Source organism: Aythya ferina (assembly GCF_964211825.1).
Source record: "Aythya ferina genome assembly, chromosome: 1".
Classification (NCBI taxonomy): Eukaryota; Metazoa; Chordata; class Aves; order Anseriformes; family Anatidae; genus Aythya; species Aythya ferina.
In genome coordinates, this window is record NC_140296.1 from 191,174,362 (window position 1) to 191,197,630 (window position 23,269).

General features: G+C 40.0%; 2 protein-coding genes and 1 long non-coding RNA gene across 3 annotated transcripts; 2 read left to right on the plus strand and 1 right to left on the minus strand.

Moving 5' to 3' along the window:
• Positions 1-2,151: 2,151 nt before the first annotated feature.
• Positions 2,152-4,701, plus strand: LOC311432172. Its single transcript, XR_014689866.1, has 2 exons — positions 2,152-2,549; positions 3,874-4,701. It is a non-coding gene; the product is annotated as an uncharacterized lncRNA (long non-coding RNA).
• Positions 4,702-9,131: 4,430 nt separating this feature from the next.
• TPRKB (TP53RK binding protein) lies at positions 9,132-12,642 on the minus strand. The gene is made up of 4 exons (XM_084510377.1): positions 12,254-12,642; positions 11,459-11,581; positions 10,990-11,166; positions 9,132-10,565 (listed from the first exon to the last, which is right to left on the minus strand). Exons 1-4 carry the CDS (start codon positions 12,416-12,418, stop codon positions 10,482-10,484), a joined length of 549 nt encoding a protein of 182 aa, XP_084366503.1. The 5' UTR covers positions 12,419-12,642; the 3' UTR covers positions 9,132-10,481.
• ALG10 (ALG10 alpha-1,2-glucosyltransferase) lies at positions 12,634-18,282 on the plus strand. Its single transcript, XM_084510373.1, has 3 exons — positions 12,634-12,880; positions 13,339-13,536; positions 16,119-18,282. The coding sequence occupies exons 1-3, from the start codon at positions 12,716-12,718 to the stop codon at positions 17,172-17,174; spliced, it is 1,419 nt and encodes a 472-aa protein (XP_084366499.1). The 5' UTR covers positions 12,634-12,715; the 3' UTR covers positions 17,175-18,282.
• The last annotated feature ends 4,987 nt before the right edge of the window (positions 18,283-23,269 follow it).

Consider the following 23,269-nt stretch of genomic DNA (forward strand, 5'->3'; position numbering starts at 1 on the left):
ATTAACATGCTCACGTCCCTCCATCTCTCCCTCTCTCCCCATCACCCAGCAAAAGTACCTGAGTCTCTCCTGGCAGGCGCTTGTCAGTGAGGTGGGAATTGTCTGGTTTTGTTGCTTGTAAAAAGGACAAATCTTTGCTAATTAAGAATTGCTATCTTTCAACTTCTGGCTTTTTCTCTCAGGATTTTATAGCTGCTCCCTTTTGTGTTTTTCTCATGGGTCCCTGAATTACTATTACTGATGTAACCATTTCAATTCTATGCTTTTACCTTTCTTCTCTTGCATTGCTTTAGCCTAGAGAATGTTTCACCAACAGCTCAATAATGATTATTTTTCAGTAAAAATGAGCAAGCATCCATGCCTGTATTAACAAAACTGGGCCATGTGCACTATAAAGGATAATACTCCCCACAGAAAATTATGATACCGGATGGGAAAGAGACAGAGAGAGATAGAGACAGAGAGAGAGAGAAGAAGAAGAAAATTTGGGAGATCTCAAAAGTTTATTGCATGTTCAAAAATCATCAATCTCACACTTCTAACATTAGGCTTCCACCTACTTATTTTTGCTTAGTTCAGTCAAAAAGTGAAATGATCAAAAAGAAGCAGAAAAATGAGATGAAACTAATGGAGAAAGGGACAAGTAGGCAGTAAGTGGTATAGATCTTAGGACTAAAGTAGGAAAAACAAAACAAAACAAAACAAAACAAAAAAAAAAACAAAAACAAAAAACAATGATGAAAACTAAAAATATACAGAAAAAAAATAACGTACAGCTTTTATTGTGGCATCTACCCCTGTGCATATATTGTTTAAGCATACAGGCATCCAGCTCTTTTTGCAGAATCCAGAAGTTGTAACTGTCTATATCCTCAGAACAAGATCTGTAAAAGCTATAACTGATTAAAATCAGTGGAAGCCTATAATTTTTTACTGATGTCTACATTTCTACCTTGAAGTCACTGTAATATTTCTGTTATTCTATGCTTAAAATATTCTCAATAATGAAAAATATGATATCTTCAGTAACTCCACTGGTTACAGGGACACTGTGTTGCTCCTCACATAGCTGTTAGATGTAAAGGGCACATGCACGCCTGTAGAAGTGCACACTGATGTACTGCCTTTATAGGTGGAATGCCTTAATTTAGAGGAAATGGAGACTCCAAGCAGTTTCTATTAAACCGGTACAGTCTTGATGAGAACAAAATAGCCCTTTTTTACAAATGGTATTCACGGAATAGAGTTTTAAGACAGATGAGAGCATGAGTAAACAAGCTCAGTCTCAAGATTTAAAGCATTTAATTCTGTAAACTTGAACATTTATTTTGTATTTTAAATTTTATCTAACAGACTTTCTAGAGTGTAAGTGATATCCCAAGAGATATTTGGGCATTGGTAATGATTTTAGTAAAACTAAAGGAATCAAATATGATTTATACAAAAACGCCATGGGAGAGAACGGCAAAAACCTTTACACACGTACCAGAAGTACAAGTTTGGAATTGTCTTAAGTCAACAGCAATTAAATGTGACAATAAAGTTATAGTAACATTTAAATAAGTAGTAAGGTTATTTTATTTGTGTGGCATTTTAAAGATGATGCATGATGTTCAGATTTTCTTTTGGGAAAGAAAGGCTTTTGGCTGTTTCTCCAAACTACAAATTTAAATCCCCTCTATTAATGAGCCCTACAAATGCTTGCTGGTCTGTTTGACTTATTATGTTTAAACCATCATAAACCCAGCTAATGATGCAATACACAATTTTTGGGAGAACTTTTCTATTAGCACAGTCTCTTGTCAATGATGGTTTCTGGTGAGCAGGGAAGAATAGGATGTATGTGATTTATTTATTAATCCTAAATGCCCAAATATTTTGTTTCGTGCTGATATACTGGCTATTGACTGCTTACAGAATATGATTGTCTTATAAAAATCAACAAATTATTAAAGAAGATTCATATTTTTCATAAAAATGTTTGAATATTAGAGTACATCTAAGTGGTGGTAGCTTGAAATTTCACTCTAGGCAAGTTAAACCCAATTACAATTATAGAAAGGAACTAAGTTTTACGCAAAAATAGCCTGTGATCTAATAGAAAGTTCTGAGTTACAGCTCATCCTGCATGTTTCACCAGCAGCACCCTCCATCTGTGCGTTACTTCTGTTGCTATGAATCTGGCAGCATGTTAGCAGCTAGCCACTGTTTATAAGAAGGGATCCCAGCAGCTAGAAGTCAGTCATTGGGATTACTCATCACTTGCCTGGTGAGCTGCTCCAGGGAATTTCTTGAAGAATTGTGTCAAAATTAGCTTTAGAAGACCAGCAATTTGAGAGCTTTGATGGACACATATCAGGCACTCCCAGACCAGCGTTGGTCAAATTGGTGCGCTCAGAAGAAAGATTCTTTTTGCTGGTAGAGTGAAGATTTTCCTCTTTTGTGAAAGGAGAGAAGAGGATAAACAAGGACTACTTCTTCCTCTCTGCGAGAAGAAATCCGATTCATTGGGAACACAATCACTACGATACCATGAATGCTTGCAGGAGGTAAGCTGCATTCACCTCAGGCAGGTAGAAATGGGAAAGCAAAATATTGACAACATTCACCTCGCAGTCTTAACATAATGCTGCCAGATAATCATGATCTATGTTACCTAGTTTTTGATTACACAGAAGGTAGCCCTTGTCCTTATACCATTGATAAATGTGCATTTCTTATTCTAAAACAAATTCCTGTAAAATCTCAGCTGCAGAACTTCTCTTTTATTGATGAATTACCTTTGCAGATTGCACTTCCTCATTTTTCATTCTTTCTGTTCTTACAGCTCTCTTCCAAGAGTGCATAGGTATCTAAATATAGTTTGTATTTAAAGCTCTTTATTTATAGGCTGTATCTGCCATAACATTTTTCTTGGTAACTCCTACTCTTTTGTGATAATGACAGCAGAAAAATGCATGAACCAGAGCTGTAATGCGTCTAATACTCCTCAGACCCCTTCCTAAGATACAGCAAAGTCACAGGCTGATTGATCTCCCTTTGGCGTTCCATTTAAGAGGAACTGCGGGCATTTAACATTTTTCTCTCTAAAAATAAATAAATAAATAAATAAATAAATAGAAAGCAGATTCACTGGAGCTTAACAGGCAATTTTTCAGATGAGATAACAATAGCTGGAGGTCACTTACTCTAGACTAGCACTTCCACTTTCAAACCATTTGGGAAAGGTGGCAAAGCAATGTAGAATCCGAATCAGAGAGAATAAAATGTTACTTCAGAGAACACTGGAGATACTGTTTGTGTATTTGCTCCTGACTGGTATCGCTGGCTAAAGAATACGGTGACATTGATCACTGGGGGTAATCCCTTCTAAAAAGCAGAGAGAGAAAATCCCTTCTAAAAACCCATCATCAGAGCGGAATGGGAAACTCTCACAGTATATGCTGTGCTTATTCCCATGGATTAAAGCTTTAGAAATTGTTGTGTTTTTTGTTTGTTTGTTTGTTTTCTTTTTCACCGTGCCACTTGCATAATATTGCCAAACATAAGGGTGTGTTTTTTCTCATAAAACTGACCTGTATCAACAGCAGAGAATAAGAGCACTGTGCATCCTCTCAGAAGCCTGTGTCCAATCTCTCTGCGTGTCAGTGGGAGAGATATACCAAACGGCCAGTAAATGTTCTGCGTTTCCAATTATGGAAATTCCTTTATTAGCCCCATCCACTTTGAAGAGCTCTTTCCCAAATCTAGCCTGTGATTCAACACACACTCTGGACTCGTTATAAACACTATTGAACTGTTAATAAACAGAATCGGTTTTGTTTTTATCTTTTTTTTTTTTTTTTTTTTTTTTTTTTTTTTTTTTGGTGGTAGGATACATTCGCTCCGTGCTCACAACAGACAGAGAAACAATGCCAACACACATGAGAACTGGCACAGTACCTCTGGGTTCAAGCGACAGCGTGGAGATGAGCTTGCTACAGTCCTTACGCTTTACACAGTGATCGTCATGGTCCTTCTGATGGCAATCTGGGGAGCCTGGACAAGGAAGGATTCATACATATAGTAGTAGCAGTACGCTTTCTTAGTCAAATATTAAAAAAAATACTTGTATTGATTATTTGTACCCAGGAGGTACACAAAGAATGGTCCCTGCCTATTACGGTGTACTTGAAACTGCTTAGACTACTGCTACTTGTGGAACTGAAGCTGTGAAGCGATTTAATAGGCAATGTACAGAACATAACGTTGTGAATAACATAACTGTTTGTATATAACATATAAACTTGTTTGTAGTACCTTTTGCATGTATATGAAACATTCTAAGCATAATACACTCTTGGGAAGAAGAGTTCAACTAATACATGTATTTTTATCTGTCAGTGTTTTGTATATCAAAGCAGTTTTCCATTTTCTAATCTTACGTTGTCCAGTCTCTACCTCTGCTAAGATTACCTGTCCAAATCCATGGTAAAACATGCTTTATGAACAGGCAACTATCTGCCTTGCCACAACAACATAGATTAATTAATCAATCAATAAAAACAGCTATCCTGCAGACAAAGGACTTCTGAACAAATCATTTTCTCATCTCAGTTGCTGAAGGGAGTTTATATGGATGACGGGGCTTGCATCTGCATGCGTTCAACTTCTGGTGTAACCTCAGGAATGAACCCATGAAATAAACTGTATTTCTAAGCATCCTTTGTTGCAGGACCATGTGGCTCAGTCTTCAGCTTTGCATGGTAACCTAGCCCTGATGAGCTCAGGTTGATTGGCAGCTCTGAAGGGCAGCGGCTGTTGGGAACAGAGTCTGATCCTTTGGAGCTCAAACTTAGCTTAGTTTCTAGATTTCAGCATTGCCTAAACTAACAAATAATATTCCAATAACTAAAGAACTGCAAGACATCTTTAATATTTAGGGATAGATACATGTTTTTAATTAAGTAGTAGCTGCATTCCTCCTTGGAATCTGGGCAGATGGTACGCTTGTCTGGAGAATGCTTAAGTCATATTAAAGGACAGAGGATTCTGTCCTAGGAAGTAGCAATACAAAGGAAACAAACAAAAACCACCCAAAGCTTTGGCTGTTATAGCAGACAACAACTCAATGTGAGCTCTGAGTGTGCTACTAGAGCCAATAGGGTTTGTGATTGTTGGATGTGTAAAAAGAGGATATTGGAAATTGAGATTAAGCTACCACTGTATTCACACAATTCCTGTAAGCACAATGTACTTTATTCTGCTATCTATGCATAACCAGGAGGGGTATGGAAACAAAGATGTTTCTGAGAAGGCCTACATGAGTCACCCCAAGGAGTATTCACAAAGCTCAGTGCAGCCCCGAGCAGAGACCCAAGTCGGCTGTAAGCAGGCCAGTGTGGAATCAGTGCTCCTGCAGCCCCAGGTAAACACCCTGGGTAAGGCAGCATCTCTTCGTGGTTTGTGATGAGAGCTGAGCTTTGATAATGCTGCCTGAAGAGCAGCACACATGGGAATAAGAAAACAGATGCTTGGTGTATTAAATACATTGCCATAGAACACACGGGTCCAGTCATAAAGCACGGATGATGAATTAATATTACAAGTGAGAGCACAAGCACCGTCCCTTCCCTTGTTAATGTACCTTTTAAGTACAAGAGGAGACAGAAGGATTTATATGTCCTGACAACAGTGTGAAAACAAACAGGCTACTAGGGCTGTGAGATGGGCGCCGGGCTCAGCACTCTGGACGTTTACCATCATCACAGCTTTTATAGGAGAGAGAGAGAGATGGTTATGACAAGAGGTCAAGGAGTGGTCCTCTGTAATCACCTATTTTGAAAGTGATGAAGAGAGTTTCCCCTGGCTTAAGTAGGCACAGAAGGAGGCCTGACGCTGCTGCTTTGAAAACATAACTAAGCAAGAGAACAAGCTTATGCTTGAGGAGACAGATGTAAACCGTGAAGGGCTCGGGAAGTAAAACCAGGCAATTGAGGCTTAGGATGACAAGAGAGGAAGCCACTGAACAGAGAAGGAGCAGGCACACTCAAAGGTGAAGGGAATTAACTTGCTGAACTCTTAACCAAGGGCTGAAGCACTTTTTTCCTTTGCTTAAGATTTTGTACATCAGATTGGCTGCTTGTTCTAAGAACCTGATGTACAGAATCATAAGCTACATACACAGCTTTAAGAAACACACATTTCGTTGGTATTAAACACATAGTTCAGAGGTGCACAGGCTGCAGCTCATAAACTGGACTGGAGAAAAAGTAATCTATGTTCTATGCTATGTTTTATGTGCTATGTTCTTCACAGTTGCTTTTGGATATGGCCAGAGCACAATCAGGTGGAATTGGTTGGATGTGCAGGCAGCCTACTCTCTGCTTCTCTCTTTCCTTGAAGAATCTGTCATCAGATTTTTTCCTTCAAGAACCTCTCACATCTTATGCCAAAACGTACATTTCTCCAGCCATGTGGTGGGTATACTTCTGATCCTTCACCATCCCACAGGTGAAGGCTGTCTGCAGCCCCCTGAGGGGAGGACGACTGCCTCAGCCATGAGAGCATGAGGTTTTCCTGAAGTATATATCCACCACGTGCCCAGAGGTGGTTATATACACCTGTTACATGATGGACTGGCCAGTAGTTCAGATGTGTCGTGTCTCAGATCTGCCTAGGCTGAAAGCTTGGCATCATCTTTAACTCAAACAGTAATGATTTGCTGGCTTTAGCAAGAACTATAAACTCATTGTAAAATACAGCTTTGTGTATTCTGCTACATAGTCCCCCTCCAAGAAACTCGTGTATTGCAAAGCATTTAATCAGGAAAGTGAGTTCAACAGGAGGTTTTAGTCATTGACTTTTAGAAGCACAGGCTGCTGGTTTTGTTCAATCCATGTCATGTACAGGCCTAATAGTGAAAGGGCGGCACAAACAAAAAGAACCACCACCACACACACACACTAACAGAGCTGGAAGATTTGGCTGCACACCACACACACAAGGCTAGAGCAATTGGCTGCACATCAGAGGTTAGGATTTATTCACTGATTTTGTAAATACTGCAGATATATTCCTGCCTGTGAAGCACTGGAGACCCAAATAGGGTATTGAAAATGGTTGTTTCCTCTCTCTCACCTTATGATAGAGGAGAAGAAAACATGAAAGTTCAGAGGACATAGCAGAAAGTTCAATGGTTTGAAAACCACCAAATTTTCATCTTCATTAAAAAAAATCTCTATTTTCTTGAAGAATACATAAAGGTATCTGGAATTTGAGATACCACCAAAAAAAAGGGGAGCAGGGGTCACCATGAAGTTGAGAAAGCAGAATGTACCTTTCACAGCCTCCTTATAAAAAGATTGTGTTCATGATTTTTCCCCACTCTCCTTAGCTAAGGATTGCAATGCAGCAGGAGAGTGGGGAATAATCACTTGCTGCACTGATGTTGATCACAAGACGTCTCTTTCAGATTCCTCCATAATCATATCTCAGACTTCATCATTGAGCTTTGTGGAAAAGTACTCTCAGTTATACTGAGGACTCTGAAAGCAATCTAGTACTGTACTTTTCAGAGGTAGGACAGGTGTACTTGTAAGATTTCTTTGTGTGTGAAAGACTGTACTGAATTAAGTTTCCTAATAAATGAAATTCAACTGCCCAGAGAGGCTGTGGAGTCTCCCTTCCTGGAGATACTTAAAAGCCATCTGGACATGGTCCTGGACAGGCTTCTCTGGGTGTCCCTGCTTGGGCAGGGGTTAGAGCAGCTGGCCTCCAGAGGGCCCTGCCAACCTCAGCCTTTCTGTGATTCTGTGAAATGGAACAAAGAAGTCATATTAAAGATTACTAGCAGAATAAATGGCACCACCCTGAGAGAGAACACGGTAACTGGTGGCTCACTTTTGCCCCAGTGGCTAGCCACGTTTTTTGACAAAGAAGCAGAGTCGCACTTGATGGCTAAGGCAGTACTGGGAACAGCCGTGGAAATGTTGGGACAGCTGGGGTGTTCTTTCTCTCTAGACGTACCCTTTCACTGCTCCCATGCTGGCTCTCCTGACTTGGCACGTTAATGTGGCAGAAAGCAACCCACTTCTTTTTTGGATTACTGTTCTGCAAATTGACTTGACGTAGCTAGTCCAACGCATGCTGGGACAAACGAGGAAAATTGTGAGAACGTGAATCAAAGGGGAAATCAGACCACGGCCTTCCAGCAAGAGTGGACTCTTAGACTGGCTTACCTGTACCATCAAATAGTATCTTAAGCTGTTAAATGTATCTAGGCTGGCTTGGATGCATCAATACTGTAAGTTACAAAGTGTTAAATATTTTTTCTCAAACTTTTGCCTTGCTGGATAGAAGGGGTAGTTGACTAACAGTTAAATTATAGGAATAAACTCACTAATATTTAATGTATTCAGAAAGACAAACAGAAATTTGCAGGGTCAACAGAATCTACATTTATTACTGTTTTTATTTTTGTAAATAAGTTGATAACGCAGTCATGGGTAGGGGAAAAATGTGGTCAAGTAGGGTGATGGCACAGTCCCTCTCTGTCAACAGATCCAAATCACCTCTCTGACCGAATGTTATGGAGTCTACAGCTCTTGAAATCATTCCCTGTAAATCCACCCAGGAAAACAGCTCCCACAGTAAATCACTTTCATAATCTAACTCGGAATACATGACAACAGTAACAAACTACTTATGGGTTCTACACCAATGAAGTAACCTCACTAGAATTAAAAACTGAGAACCCACGTTTGGAATGTGTGTATCGGTTATTACACAGTGATCTTTTCATTAATATTTCTTTTATATTAACCAGACCAGACTGATGATTTACACATGTTCAAAAAAGGCTGTGGTTTAAGCATACCTGTCTGCTGTTATTCTAAACTACTCAAACCGATGTCAGCAGTGGAGCCAGCAAATCTGATGACATACTCCATGTACCAACTGGACTGTCATAAAATAAAAACAAGTCTTTTATTTTCCACAGTCATTCTGCCATGCTGATGTAACTCACATTTTATGTCAGGAAGACTCAAGCCTTGCCTAAGCTCCATCTCTTAATAATGCCTCACATTTCCTTTAGAAAGGATAACACATTCTGTAAAACCATTTTCATATCAAGAAATCAGCACACCCACTTCTCTTGAATATTTTATTTTGATAAACCTTGCCATTCCCTTAGCATTTGCTAAGTATTGGCTATATCCTAGAAAAAATGGCTGCAAAGGACCTCTAATCAATTCTTTAAGATCTCTAATTGCAACAATCCAGAAGAAGGATTTGAACCCATAATAATGTCCTAAGAATGCTTCCATCACAGGGCTACAGTACAAAAAACCTAACAACTCAGAACATCGGGAAAAAAATGCAGAGAAATATACAGTTTTATACATGTCCCAGAAAAACAATAAAGCATAACAGTAAACTAAAGACTGCTACCTAATTAGGACAGTCATTTGTCTTAATCAGGGTGCCTGTGATCAAATGATACTCAGGGCACTCAGACCTGGTGACTGCTGGAAATCAGCATTCTCTTTAGCTGCCTTTGATGCTCCTTCCTAACAGTGGTTCTGCCAAGCAAAATTATTTCAACAATTCTTTTGGAATGCCACGTAAATTATATCCACAATGTAAAGTGAGTAAATCTACGGTGCAAACTTCTCTGTGAATTCTGTACCTGGAACCAAGCTTTCAGATGTCAGCACTGCCGCTTGGTGTTATACAGTAAAAGAAGCTCTCATTATCCTTTAAACCTAACACTAAAATAACTCAGCAATACAGCAGTATTTCAGCACTACACTGCATCCGATGACATCAGATTGTCTGGTGCTAACACCATCCATACTGACCTTAATCATTCCTCAGCACATCACTGAAACCCCTGCTCCACATTGCACCTCTGCACACATTGCTGGGTGCCATGATGCACCCCCATTCCTTTTCCCAAATGCTGGACAATGACTGTCCCATTAGTAGAAAGACAGTACTGAAGACAGTTTATAGAAACTTTCCATTTTCCTAGGCCATCAGCAATACTTCACACTACAGAGACAGAAAAATCTGGAAGTAGTATCATTAAAATGATATTGTCCATCAAATTCAGGTATCAAATCAAGGTAGGGTTGATAAAAAATATCTGAAACCTGTGGAGGGATAACAGAACATTTGCTGAAAAAAAAAAAAAGTAAGTACAAATTTCCAAACTTTCTGTTTATGATCAGCTTAAGGTTCTGGCAAAAGTCATATTTTATCATTAGGAAAATGGACAATTTGTCAATGGCAAATTCTGCTTAGCACAGCCAAACTAATCTCTGTGCTTAGAATACAGCCCGGATAACCCCCACATCCAAGCTGACTCAGTTAAAGCTCAGATGTAACCAACAACTCAGTACTACACCATACTGTCTTGAGATACAGAGTTGCAAAGTGTTTTTACACCTTCAGAAGTCCACTTTTTCCTTCAAAATAAATTTATTTCCACATTTTTGCTAAACATCTTTTGTTGACATTCTGCAAACAATACTGTCTAATAAGGTGCCCATTTTTTCTTCCTGTGGAGTAATCTTGTACATCTGCAGGAAAACAAAAACAAACAAACAAACAAAAAAAAACAAACAAAAAAAAAAAAAAAAGAAAGAAAAACATGAAAGCTGTGGCAGGAAGAAAAGTCCATTGCATACATTTAAAAAAAGTACACACACACAAAGACTTCCCCCTAGAAAATCAAAATGAATCTGGAATTCATTTTTTATGTTTCAATTTTCTGACAACATTAAGAATTTGATAACTTAAAATTTGTGATATCAGACCATTAGGACTACAACTTTTTTTCCAGAGTAAAAAAGCATTATAAGAAAAAGTTGCATGTAAAACAAGTTTTCAGTCTTACTAAAGAAAAACAAACCCTATGTGAATTATGTAAATTGAAGCATATAAATAGACAATTATGTAATTTATTTCTTTTCTCTACCCCAGTCACCTCTTTTGTTTACATACCTTTTTAACTTTGGCAGTGTCTGTCAGTTGGGAAAGTTCATCTAGAGCAACCTGTTGGCCTTCTACATGAGATGCTATATCCTCCAGATTTAGAGGTTTTTCTCTGTCTACAACCAGAACAATGAGTACTGCTGTGTCGCTGTCTGAAATGCCAAACTTTTTAAATGCATCTGAAATCTAAGAAAAGATGGAACTGATCAAAATACTGCAAGTCATTTTCTCACTACATCTAAACAATCTTTTCAGCTACTGGATCAAATAAACCCGAAGTATAAATTAACAAACATTTTATGATAATGGAATTCTGATGAGTTTACAAGAAATAACAGCATATTAGTGTTAATAAAAATAACAGTAACTTTTATTAGTATGCCAGGTAAACTGTTAGGTGGATACCTGTATTTAGTCTGGCTGCAGGGCTATTAGCAAGCTTTTTTGGCAAAAATGATATTTGATCAGTAAATCTTACATTGTTGTTTGGTGAAAGGCTGAAAATAATTTCTGCGTTGAGAGATCTGGTCTTCATTTTACCTATCGTTTGTAGATGAACTGCTTTGTTGGCTGCCACAAGAACTTGAAAAGGATCTATGATCTGTAAAATATGACATAAATTAAACAGAAATTCAACATAATATTCTGAACTCTGAAAAAAAACACCTGACCAAATAACTTCGATGGCTTGAGTCTGTAATTTTAAGAGTGAGCAATTAAGTGTACTTTATGTTTTTAAAAATTCTTGTTCTTCCAAAGCGAATGGGATGGCTTACTGAGAGGGGCAATGCTTGATGTAAAAACAATGATTACACTCTCAGTCAGATTACTGGAATCTTATGAAAAATAATCGCGTTAATAAATCTCCTATGGGTAAGTTGACAGATTCAAATCTTGTTTTCCTTCATGACTACTGCTTTGCTAATTCTAGTGACAACAAACAATCGGTTCAGCAAGTAGTTAGGAGTTTACACGAGCACTAAGGCTCCGCACACCACTGATTTTTGACAAGAGCAGCGCACAGCTCATAATACATTCCGCAGGTGGCGCTACATTTAAATAACTCCAGGAAATCAGATGCCACGGGAACCAAGAAGACACCTTTTTATGCCTCTCATCCTTCCCTGGCAGCATGTTTTACACAGAAACCCTCGCACGACGCTGAAGGGCCCCGCGGGGGCAGCGGCCCCGTGGCGGCCCCGCCATGGCGCCTGCAGGGGGGCGCCCGGCGGCCCCTCCGCACCGCCCCCCGCTAGCACCGGGCCCCCCTCACCATGGCGGGGTTGAGGAGCGCTCCTTCCACGGCCCCCTCCATGGCTTTCCTCCGCAGGGCGGCCGCGTTTTGCACGCCGGTGAAGAGGAGGAGGGCGACGCTGCGGCCGGGGAAGAGCTCCAGCTCCTGCTGCAGCTCCAGCCCCGCCTCACGGGGCGCCTCCATGCCCGAGGCTGGGCGGCCGGGGGGCTGCTGCCCGCAGGGCTGTGGGACCCTTTCGCCCTTTTCTCACAGCAAACAGAGCCCTCGCTGCATGCACCCGCCTAGGGGTGCTGGTGAAGGGGGAAAAACCGGCTGCGGCACCCCTAAAAACCCCCGATCCGCCTGCAGCACCCCTCGCTCCTTCCTGCACAGCAGCGGGAGCCTGCGCCTGGCTCCTCCTTTTCCTCCTCCTCTTTCTCCTCCTCTTCCTCCGTCCATTCTTCCTTCCCCCTGTCCGTCCTGCCCTCCCCGGCCGGCAGCATGGAGGGCGTGGAGGCGTACGGCTTCTCCGCCGCCATGAGCGGCGCCTTCCTCGTCTCCTCCCTGCTCTTCGCGGCGTTCAACCGCCGCCTGCGGGAGCCCTACATGGACGAGGTCTTCCACGTCCCCCAGGCACAAGCTTACTGCCATGGCAGCTTCCTGCAGGTGCCCCGGCTCCCTCCTCTCCCCCGGGCTCGGCTGCTCCCCGAGCCCTGCCCGCTTGTTGCCGCGGGTGGGGCGAGCGAGGGCGGTGGGACGCGAGGTCAACCCAGAAGGAGATCTCGGGCTAAGAACGCCTCAAGTCCAACAAAACGGCATTTTCTGCTCAGAAACAGTGCTCAGACATCGGGACGGGTTGCCCAGGGAGGTGGTGGAGTCACCGTCCCTGGGGGTGTTCAAGGAGAGGTTGGACGTGGTGCTTGGGGACATGGGGTAGTGCTGGCATTGGTGGCAGGGGGTGGTTGGACCAGGTGGGCTTTGAGGGCTTCTCCAACCATAATAACTCCCTGACCCACACGATGAAACAGAGCGGGGATTGGCATTGCATATCCTAACCCTGCTGCACGTCTCAGGTCTCTGTCACACATCTTTGACCCCCCTCTCTGCTTGTCCCCGTCCTCCAGTGGGACCCCATGATCACGACCCTGCCGGGTCTGTACCTGCTGTCGGTCGGCGTGGTGAAACCTGTGGCCTGGCTCTTTGGGTGGACGGGCCCCATCGTGTGCTCCACGGGAATGCTCCGCTTTATCAACCTCCTCTTCAGTGCTGGCAACTTCTACCTGCTCTATTTACTGCTCCTAAAGATCCACCAGAAAAATAAGGTACGGTCAAAGTTGGGTTATTTTATGCACTAGTACAAACAACTTCTTGACTGTGTGTTTACTTCACTGCATATATGAACTACTGTCAGTTTTAAATAACTGCAGGTACTCCTACCACTTTTGTCGTTCCTTTTCTTTTAAAAACGTAGTATTTTTTCTCTGTCAGGGTGTGATCCTCTAAAACTTCGGCGTTACGCATACCTATAAGTAGTCCCATTGAAATGCACATATAAAATTATTAGATACTAACTCATCTAGTTGGTTAAGATTCTCCACAAAACTTTTAACCACCGAATCCTGAATGCAGCCCTGTAAGCTGTGTGTGAACCAAAATGTGTTCTTTAGAGATATACCACTTTTGATGTCAATATTTAGAACTGGAGAATAATCCAAATTAGAAGGGATCTCATGAGGTCTCTAGCACAAAGCAGGCAAGCCCTGAGATCAGACCAGGTTGCTCAGGGTGGGGACTGGAAAAATCTCCAAGGATGGAGAGTGACTGCACAACCGCACTGGGCAACGTGTTCCACTGCCTGACTGTCCTTGTGGTGGAAAAGGAGTGTGTGTGGGGGTTTTCATTTATTTATTTATTTATTTATTTTTACATCCAGTCTGAACATCTCATTTCAGTTTATACCTGTTGTCTCTTGTTCTCCCACCATGCACCATTTGAGGATCCTGGCTCCATTTACCTCGCTTTATCTTACCTTCCCGATAGGTACTGGTAGGCTGCTGTTCAGACACCCCAAATCCATCTGTTTTCCAGGCTGAACAAGGCCAGCCCTCTCAGCCTCTCCTCCCAGGCCAGGTGCTTCAGCCCTTGTCTCTCCTGGTAGCCCTTTGCTTGTAGGTAGCCTTAAACTTCTTCCAGTTTAGTGATGGCTTTTTTGTATCGTGGAGCACGAAACTGGACACAGTATGCTAAATGCAGCTTGACAAATACGGAGTAAAAAGGGATAGTCACTTTCCTTGATCTGCTGCTACCCTATTGTTAAAGCAGCTCAAGAGGTTGTTGCTATTCCTTTGCTGCCAGTGCATCCTTCTAGCTCATGTTCACCTTGCTGCCTGCTGAGAACCCCAGGTCAATTTCCAGAGATCCTCAGCTACTCCATCCATGCTCAGGTTGTATCATTGTAGGGGGTTTGCTTTCCCAGATATTGGCATTTACTATAGGCCCTTGTTGAATTTCATAAGATTTCTGTTGCACCCTTCCTCTGGCCCATGCAGGTCACTCTGGGTGGCAGCCCTTCCCTTGAGCATACTGCTCAAGTCCCCATAGGTCAGCATCACCTACAAACGTGATGAAGTTGTACTCTGTTGTTTCAGATCATCAACAAATGTTAATGTTAAACAGGACAGATACTAGTACAGATCTCTGCAATATTCTTGTAATCTTTAGGTACACTGATCCAGCCAATTTTTTACCTGTGTAGCTATCCACCCATCCAGAACATAACATTCCAACTTGGATAGAAGACTATTGTATTTTTAAAATGATGGAGTATCTACCACTCTTGTAGGTAAATTGTTACAGTGGTTAATGGACTATTCAAAACCTTTTGCCTTAGTGAAAGTTCTTTTGTTTCTCTTTTAACCATAAGAACGTTTTTTCTTGCTCTCTGTTAATTCAAGGATTCCACTACTGTAAAGAAAACTTCCTCTGATGTGTTATCATACAGAAAACTCTTCATGCTTAAGCACAGGATAAGACACAGAATTAGGTCAAATTCAATACATTGTTTCTTTTTTTGGTACAAATAAGTTTATGTTTGGAAGTGGGAATATAAATATAAGCAAACAAAAAGTTTCTTGATAGTAGTATAAGTGTGAGAAAATGTGCTTGTGTTGTTGCCACTTCTTTGAGCTCTGAGCGTTTTCTGTATTCTCCTTTCTGTTTGGTGGTGACCGTCTGTTTCATCTCAGACTACATCCTTCAGGAACACGCAGCATTTTTTAACACTGTGAGTTGCATCATGTCATGTAGTGAGTGGCATACTTGGGAGGAGTTTTTAACTGTATGATCTCCTACCTTCTTTAAAGTTTCTTTTTTTTTTTTTTTAATTTGTGGATTATAATGAAAATAAAAAACAAAAGCTGCACCAAAGATTAGAAACTTGAACTGACTGTTTCGTGTGCTGGCCTCAAAAGATGCAATAGTAAAAGCACAGAATGATGTGTTCTGCTGTCTCACAAACAGAACCTGGTGAAGAACTGATTTTTTTTCCCTCTTTATTTTGTCTGTTACAGTTCTTTTATCCTAGGTATGGGAGCAGTTATACTCCCATAATAATTTTGATACCACAAATCTGTGAACACTTGACTTATGAAAGGAGTTGGTGCATTTTCTTCGCCATATTTTATCTCACCAGCAATAACGTGCCATGTTCTCGTTTGTCTTTTACCATTGTATCATCCAGCACTCTATATTAACATAGCAGGAGCTTAACAAAACTAGCGTGTGTGCTCGTGCAGCAATGGAATCAAAGAGCATTAGAGATGCTATATTGTGGTAATTGAATTCTCACAAATAATATATAAATTTATTGGATGTTACTAATCACATTTTTCTGCTTTTTCTCTAGGCTGTGTCTGGTTTCCAGAGAATTTTGTCTGCATTGACTCTTGCAATATTTCCCACCCTTTATTTTTTTACATTCCTTTATTATACGGACCCGGGATCAGTATTTTTTACTCTCTTTGCATATTTAATGTGCCTTTATGGTAACCATAAAGCTTCAGCTCTGCTCGGATTTTGTGGCTTCATGTTTCGCCAGACAAATATTGTGTGGACAGTTTTTTGTGCTGGAAATGTTGTTGCAGAGAAGCTGAATGAAGCCTGGAAGACAGAGTTACTGAAAAAGAAAGATGAAAAGATCTCTGCCATGAAAGGATCGTTTCCAGATCTGATCAGAGTATTGAAGTTTCTTATTGAATATCTTACATCACCTAAAAACTTAGTTACGCTTGTTGCTTTAACTTGGCCGTATATCATATTAGTCACTGCGTTCTTTGTTTTTGTCTTCGTCAATGGTGGGATAGTTGTTGGTGACAGAAGTAGCCACGAAGCCTGTCTGCACTTTCCTCAGCTGTTCTATTTTCTGTCCTTTACTGTCTTTTTTTCCTTCCCTCACTTACTGACCCCTACTAAAATCAGCAAATTCCTTCTGTCGTTGCGGAAACACCCTGTGCAATACGGCTTAATCACCATCATCTCTTTATTCCTGGTTTGGAAATTTACCTACGTTCATAAGTATTTACTAGCAGATAACAGACATTACACGTTCTATGTCTGGAGAAAAATCTTCCAAAGGCACGAACTTGTTAAATATGCATTAGTTCCAGCCTATATATTTGCTGGCTGGAGTTTTTTTGATACCCTAAAAACAAAACCAGTATTCTGGACCTTAATGTATTTTGTGTGCTTATTAGCAGTCACCGTTCCTCAAAAGCTGCTAGAATTTCGTTACTTTATTTTACCATTCTTAGTATACAGGCTCAATATTCCATTTCCCTCTCTTTCCAGACAACTCCTTGAGTTGGCTTTTTATATTGCTGTGAACGTGGTAGCTTTTTTTCTTTTTCTAAACAAAACATTTCAATGGCCAAATAGCGTGGAAGTCCAGAGGTTTATGTGGTGACTTTTTATTTTTATTTATTTTTTTTTAACCTTCATACCTTGAGGAAAAGCCAGTACCATTTCAAGGCTGTGCACTCTGGAATGAAGTACTGTGTTTTGCATTATGTATGAACATTTATGCCCCAGTGGGGATTGGGGAAGGAAGGAAGTTGCTTATGTTCTTGGAACTGAATGTGAGGTCTGGTATCTCGTAAAGTGAAGGTATTATAAATATTGAATTTCTGAGCTCCTGGAATTAACAAATTCAGTAGGAGAGGAAATTTGAGAACACTTTCCAGTAATTAATGTGAAATATGGGGGATGTTTACAGTCATTTCACATTATAATATATTCTGTAATGTACTTGAAGATATGACAGTTGATGTTTCAGAGGCTTCTCTTTAAAACAGAGTACCTAAGTGTTTAACCTCCTTGTTACTTCTGGGTGCATGTTTACTCACTGGAACAGGCCGCTTCCATCTACGGCTGCTAAAGGTCAAGGTATGAAACACTGCTAAAGTATAATGTTTGCAAAAACACCTACGTCCCACTGAATTTTCATGAGTTTTTTTGTCAATAAATGCTTACATTAGTTTTGCAAACAGAATGTAGGCTCTTTAATGATTAGGACATTTGGAAAATTTTACTTCCAACTGATATTTAGAAAATACAGTGGAAGATGTATGCATCTACCTTCGTTGGGGGAATAAATGTTATTGTACAACAAAAGATAAATTGCAGTTGATAATGTGGCCTATTAGAAGGGGAGCAATTTATGTGTGTCAGACTGAAATGTGTCGTTACACAGTGGAATGCGGTATAATGAATACCCTTCCAAATAATAAGGCTTTTATGTCCTGAAGTTCTGTGCTTGCAGATTTGTATTGAAGTGTAGGATATGAGTACACTCCCAAGTTGAACTCGGTGTTTCTAAGATCTTTGCCGTGCAATCTTAAATAAGCACTAATGGCATTACTGAATTGTTCTTTTAAATGTTTTTCTTATATGTACAAATCTAATGGAACAAGGGAGTATATATTTTGTTTTACAAAGGTAAAATACAATGTATGTGATTTTTTTAAAGCATCTAGCACATTATCTTCAGAATAAAAGAAGTTTGAGTACTGTAATGGTTCCTGTCAGTAAATGTCTTTAATTAGACTAAAAAATATTTGATCACCTCAAGTTAACAGTTGAACAGTTTTATAAATATAACTAAATTATGTGCTGGGGAGATGCAAAGCTTCACATACTGTTTAACATCTCTAAGGTCTTTCTTGCCCTGTAATGAAAATACTGCAGTCACATCTATGCAAACATATTATCTTATTGCCACTCCAGTCACTCTGAAATGGAATTGCGCTTCGAAAGGTCAGTACTCGCAGCAGTGCTGTTATTTTGTGTTTTCTTTATAGTATACAGATCAATGTTCTGGCTCTGAGCCCTTCTCTGTACTAACACCATGAAGAGTGTGCTTGGCTCAGATTCTCCTGTCCACTGTCTTTGCAACCCTGTTTCTTCTAAGGAAACCTTAAAGCTACTCAATGAGTAGGTTTATTTATATTGCATTTGAAACATTTGCCAGGTCACTGCTTTCTTTTTGCCCTGTTGCCAGTATGGTAATTTGCTGACAACGTGCGTACAATAGGGAAAGCAATTTTCCATCACTCCCTGTTTGGCTTTGTATCAAGCTGACAGGCCAAGAGAAGCCTGAATTGGCTTGCTTTTCAAGCATCCAGCATGGTTCTTGCAGAAGCCAGGATGCTGTGCAGTGATTTTATTATGATGGGTTTGGGGGGAAGTCTTGCATGCCTTCTGCATCCAGTTTTGCTTTTCTATAACATTACAAAAATGTAAACAAGGTAAAGAGCATATATGCATGTTTCAGTGCAACTGCATTTGTGTCCTCAACTTGTGGTACTGAATGAGTTGGAAGGGTAACGTGGGAAGTGATGGGGCCCTGGACACTACTTTGACCTGTCTTCAAGATCTCTTTGATTTTTTTGGCTTATATAGAGGAGCTGTTGTTCATTTCCTCAACAAAATGAAAACATTCCTGTACTTCTATAGGGCACGGCTGTTTTATTTTGTCCATGATGTCTATCCATGTTGGTATTTGAATGCCTGTAATCATCTGTTAATGATGAGAGTGCTTATGCTTCAAACTTACCCTCAACTGAGATAGCAGCCATGTTTCCAGTGAAAAGAAATTAGTTTAGATAAATGCTATTTAATGCAACTAAACATTTATTTCAAAAACAAAAGTGAATGTAAAAGACCCACAAATGACCATGATAATGACTAATGACCATGTTAAAAGATACTGGAAAAATTATATAGAGAGAGGTTTCTGTGAGCTGTTTTATTAGTTTGTTTTTTAAGAACGTTGTAAGACAGCATAATATTTTATAATGGGATTCACCAATGTACTTGTATATTTTAATGTAACTGTACAATTCTTCTCAATGTTTTTTGCAAAGTTAAATCAAGCTGAGTTGAAATAAGTTACAAGTTATAATAAGAAATATGAAAATCCATGAATTATTAAAACATGAAAGAAGAAATTTGTTTTTGGAGTAAAGCTGTATTTTCACTTTTGCTGATGAGCCAGAGGGACTTTACAGGTATTAGTCTGATTCAGTTTCATAAATCAAGATGGTTGTAATTACATTATGATTAATCACAAAGAAAGTGTTTCCTAGACATTTCAGAAGTATCAGTAGCAGTGGCAGTTTTAAAATCTAGATATAAGAATTCGTTTAACGTACTTGGATAATCTTGGAGCATCTCTTGGAAAATTCATCTTAGTATTTTGCTTCTGCAATATTTCCATTGTGGCTGTTTGTAATGCATGACCCATTCGGTGCAGAGACATGCAGAAAGGGCTGTGTTTATCCTGGTTTTGTTGCCATGGTCTTCTAGCTTCAGGAGGAATTACTTCTGGTTAATTCCTGCGCTGGTGTAAATTGGCAATGAAATTACTTCCAACAGCATTAAAACAATTATCACTGTAAATTTTATTAATCAGCTATCCATTTAGAGAAAAAAGCTGCAGTAATTCGTTGAAATGTAATGTCTGAGATTAAAAGAAAATGCAGCTAACAATTTTATAATTGCCATTGAAAAATAAAGGCTCAGGTTCAGTTTTCCTGAGACAGAAAGAAGGCGATTTTTCAATCATTCTCAGAAGAACCCAAGCAGAGAACTGAACAGCCACAGTGTGGCTGAATTGTTTTGAGGTGAAAAACACAAGGAAAGTAATGGAAAACTTTTGAAGTTACATATAGGTGGTTATTTGGGAAGGTAGGTAGATTGTTTGTAAACAGTAACCTGTATTTTCTGTTATTTGTGAGTATTCTATATTGGTTTTGTTCCTCTAAAGTCCTTTGACAACATGTTTGTGTTCAAAATTAGTATGAATTTTACACCAAAAGCAATATGTGCATGCTGAAAGATTTTTTTTTACCTGTTACTTTGATTGCAAGTAGGTAAACCAGAAGGATTACTTCTGTTAAAATACTGTAGGAAAAAGTCTTCTATAGCCTAGAGACAAGACTGTTGATTTTTGCTCTCTCAATGCTGGTTTGCATTTTTTCACAAGGTGGCAGCCTTGTGCCATCCTGTTGGGGTGACCAACTGCTTAATGCAATGCTGCTTGAAATCACAGCATCAGGTTTCTTAGCTTGGCTATTTCCTGAGAATTAGAAAACTTCGAGTTCTGTCATGGCTGAGTGCTTGTTTCAGTAACTGGTTTAGCTAAAACGTTCATGTTTTTAATTATCAATTTAGAGTGTATGATAAGTTTTAGAAGAAGCACTGGTTTTGCTCATCTTTAAAATGTATTTGATATTTTTATTTGATATTTTTGTTTATCAAGTTTTCATGTCAGGTCTTAGATAACAAAAATGAGATTTGAAAGCTTATTCTTGACATGATGTCAATACTTTAAACACTACAGTTGCTTAGAAAGTTAGATTTCCTTCTGCTATTTTATTACGGACTTTCACAGATTGTTATTTCCTTCATATGGTCCATTAATTGCCATTTAAAATAAGAAAAATACATTGGAGGACAAACTGAGGAAAGCAAAGTAATTATACTTTTGAGACTGACACATGGTGATTTTCTGAAGTATTCGCTCTTTTTGTTAGATGATGCGCATACAAAATACAAATGTTCAAATGTCTGTTAGCCCTGTAGTAGCTGACACACAGCATTTTATATGCATCATCTGCTTTTTGTGTAATGAAAAAGTCTGTAGCCAGAGTCCATGAAAATATCTGCTTCCAATTACCTCAAATTCTGTGTTTCTATTCACTGCCCTGTTTTTTTTTTTTTTTCTTTCCTTAAAAAAGCTTTGCTTTCCTTGTTGGTTTGTATACACCTTTTATTTTTGAGTCAGTGACATTTGTACGTCAGCTGAGATGTCTTTTATAGGAAACAAACAAACAAACAAACAAAACTCTTAAAAGTATGCTTTAGATGAATCCAGAGAACTGTTTTTTACTAGCAAACATCGTTTTGCAGACAAAAGGAATCTGTCCATGAGACAGAAATGCTAACCTAGCTGGCAACCTGTAGCTAAAATGTCCTTAATTTGTGAGTTTTTGTCACTGGGCTTTGTGCTTAATCTCAGAGTGTGCTCAGGACCTCATGCTGTTCCTTAGCTCCGGGGAAAGTTGGAATTTCAGGAGCAGGAAGCAAAAGGGAAAGGATTGCTACAGCCAATTGTTGTTGCAACACGACCAGCAGCAGACATGGATGGGATGCACTGGGGCACTGCTGCACTGAGCAGTGCTCTGTAGCTTGGTTAAGCGTGTGGTGGTGTGGGAGAGGGGTTTGCCATGCCCGAGGGAAAATGTCTTCTCCACATGAAGGAGAGGCTGCCTGTTGCTGGAGCTTGCCTGATCACTGGTAGAACGGTCTTGGTAAACCTGGCAATTAATTGGTTTATCAAACGATGTTTCTGCTACGTAGATGTGGATCTATAACTTTAAGGTTTTCAAGAAATGTGAGCCTACTTGAATTGCACCCCTGTGTCAGTAGTGGGGAAGGGGTTGCTTTTGTTTTCAGATCATTTGTTGTCCAGATACTCTGCTGTATTTATAAAGCAAAAAAATCTCATATCTTAAAAAAATAAACTTTGAAAACAGTCTTTGCATGTGCTTTATTTCCTGGATCTACGCAGATGTAGATTAATACACAGTGCATTTGACTGGAATCAGTATGAATTGGTATTAGTGGTAGCACTATATCTTCTCAAAGATGTAATTGCAGAAGTTTGTGTCCTTAGCTACCTTCAGATCTTCTCTAACGAGATTACGTTTCCATGTTTTCGTATCAACTGTCCTAGAAGTATTGTCATAGAAATAATCTTGTGCCTGCACAGCGCAAAAGGAATGTTTATGGTGATTATCGCTGACAAGAGTCTCTAATTTTAGGGCACTGCTTCAGACCTGCACATTTCAGACACGTAACTCGTGCTGCATTTTCCTGGGTTCCCGTCGAATCTCAAACAAAACACTGCCTGGTTGAATTGGAATCTAAATGACAAGCTCGAAAAGAACAAAGGAGAGACGCCCAGGAATATTACTGATTTCAGAGAGAGCATTTTGCCCTCTGGGTCAGTGCTGAGCAAATGCCACAGCATTGGTGCTGGGTGGGAGGAGGCACTTCAGAACGGTAGTGCTGGCCAGGAGCAGCCTGGCTGCCTTTTATCTAACATTTTCTTTGTTTCAGATAGGATTCCTTACTCTGTGCACTTGTGCACTGTTAAAAAAACACTGTATGCTTCTCATTACCAAGGAGATGATTTTATGGCAGTGGTCAACTGAGATAGCTATGAAGGTAGGAATTCATCTGTCAGGCGTCTTGCCAAAGCTACCTGCTGCTGGCACCTACTTTCCAGAGCCCGGTGTGTTTTGGCAGTGTATTGTGAGCTGGGGAGGCCCCCACAGCCAGCAGTTAGGCCAGAAGGACCAAGGTTTGAGCTGATTTCCCCGATAGCCACTCTGCTGGCTAAACGTGGAAACTTTCAGCTCAGTGTGAAATGTTAGCTTGTTTTTAAAGTCTCAAGAAAAGTTGGGGAATAACTTGCCCTGTCCAGTTCCCCTCCTA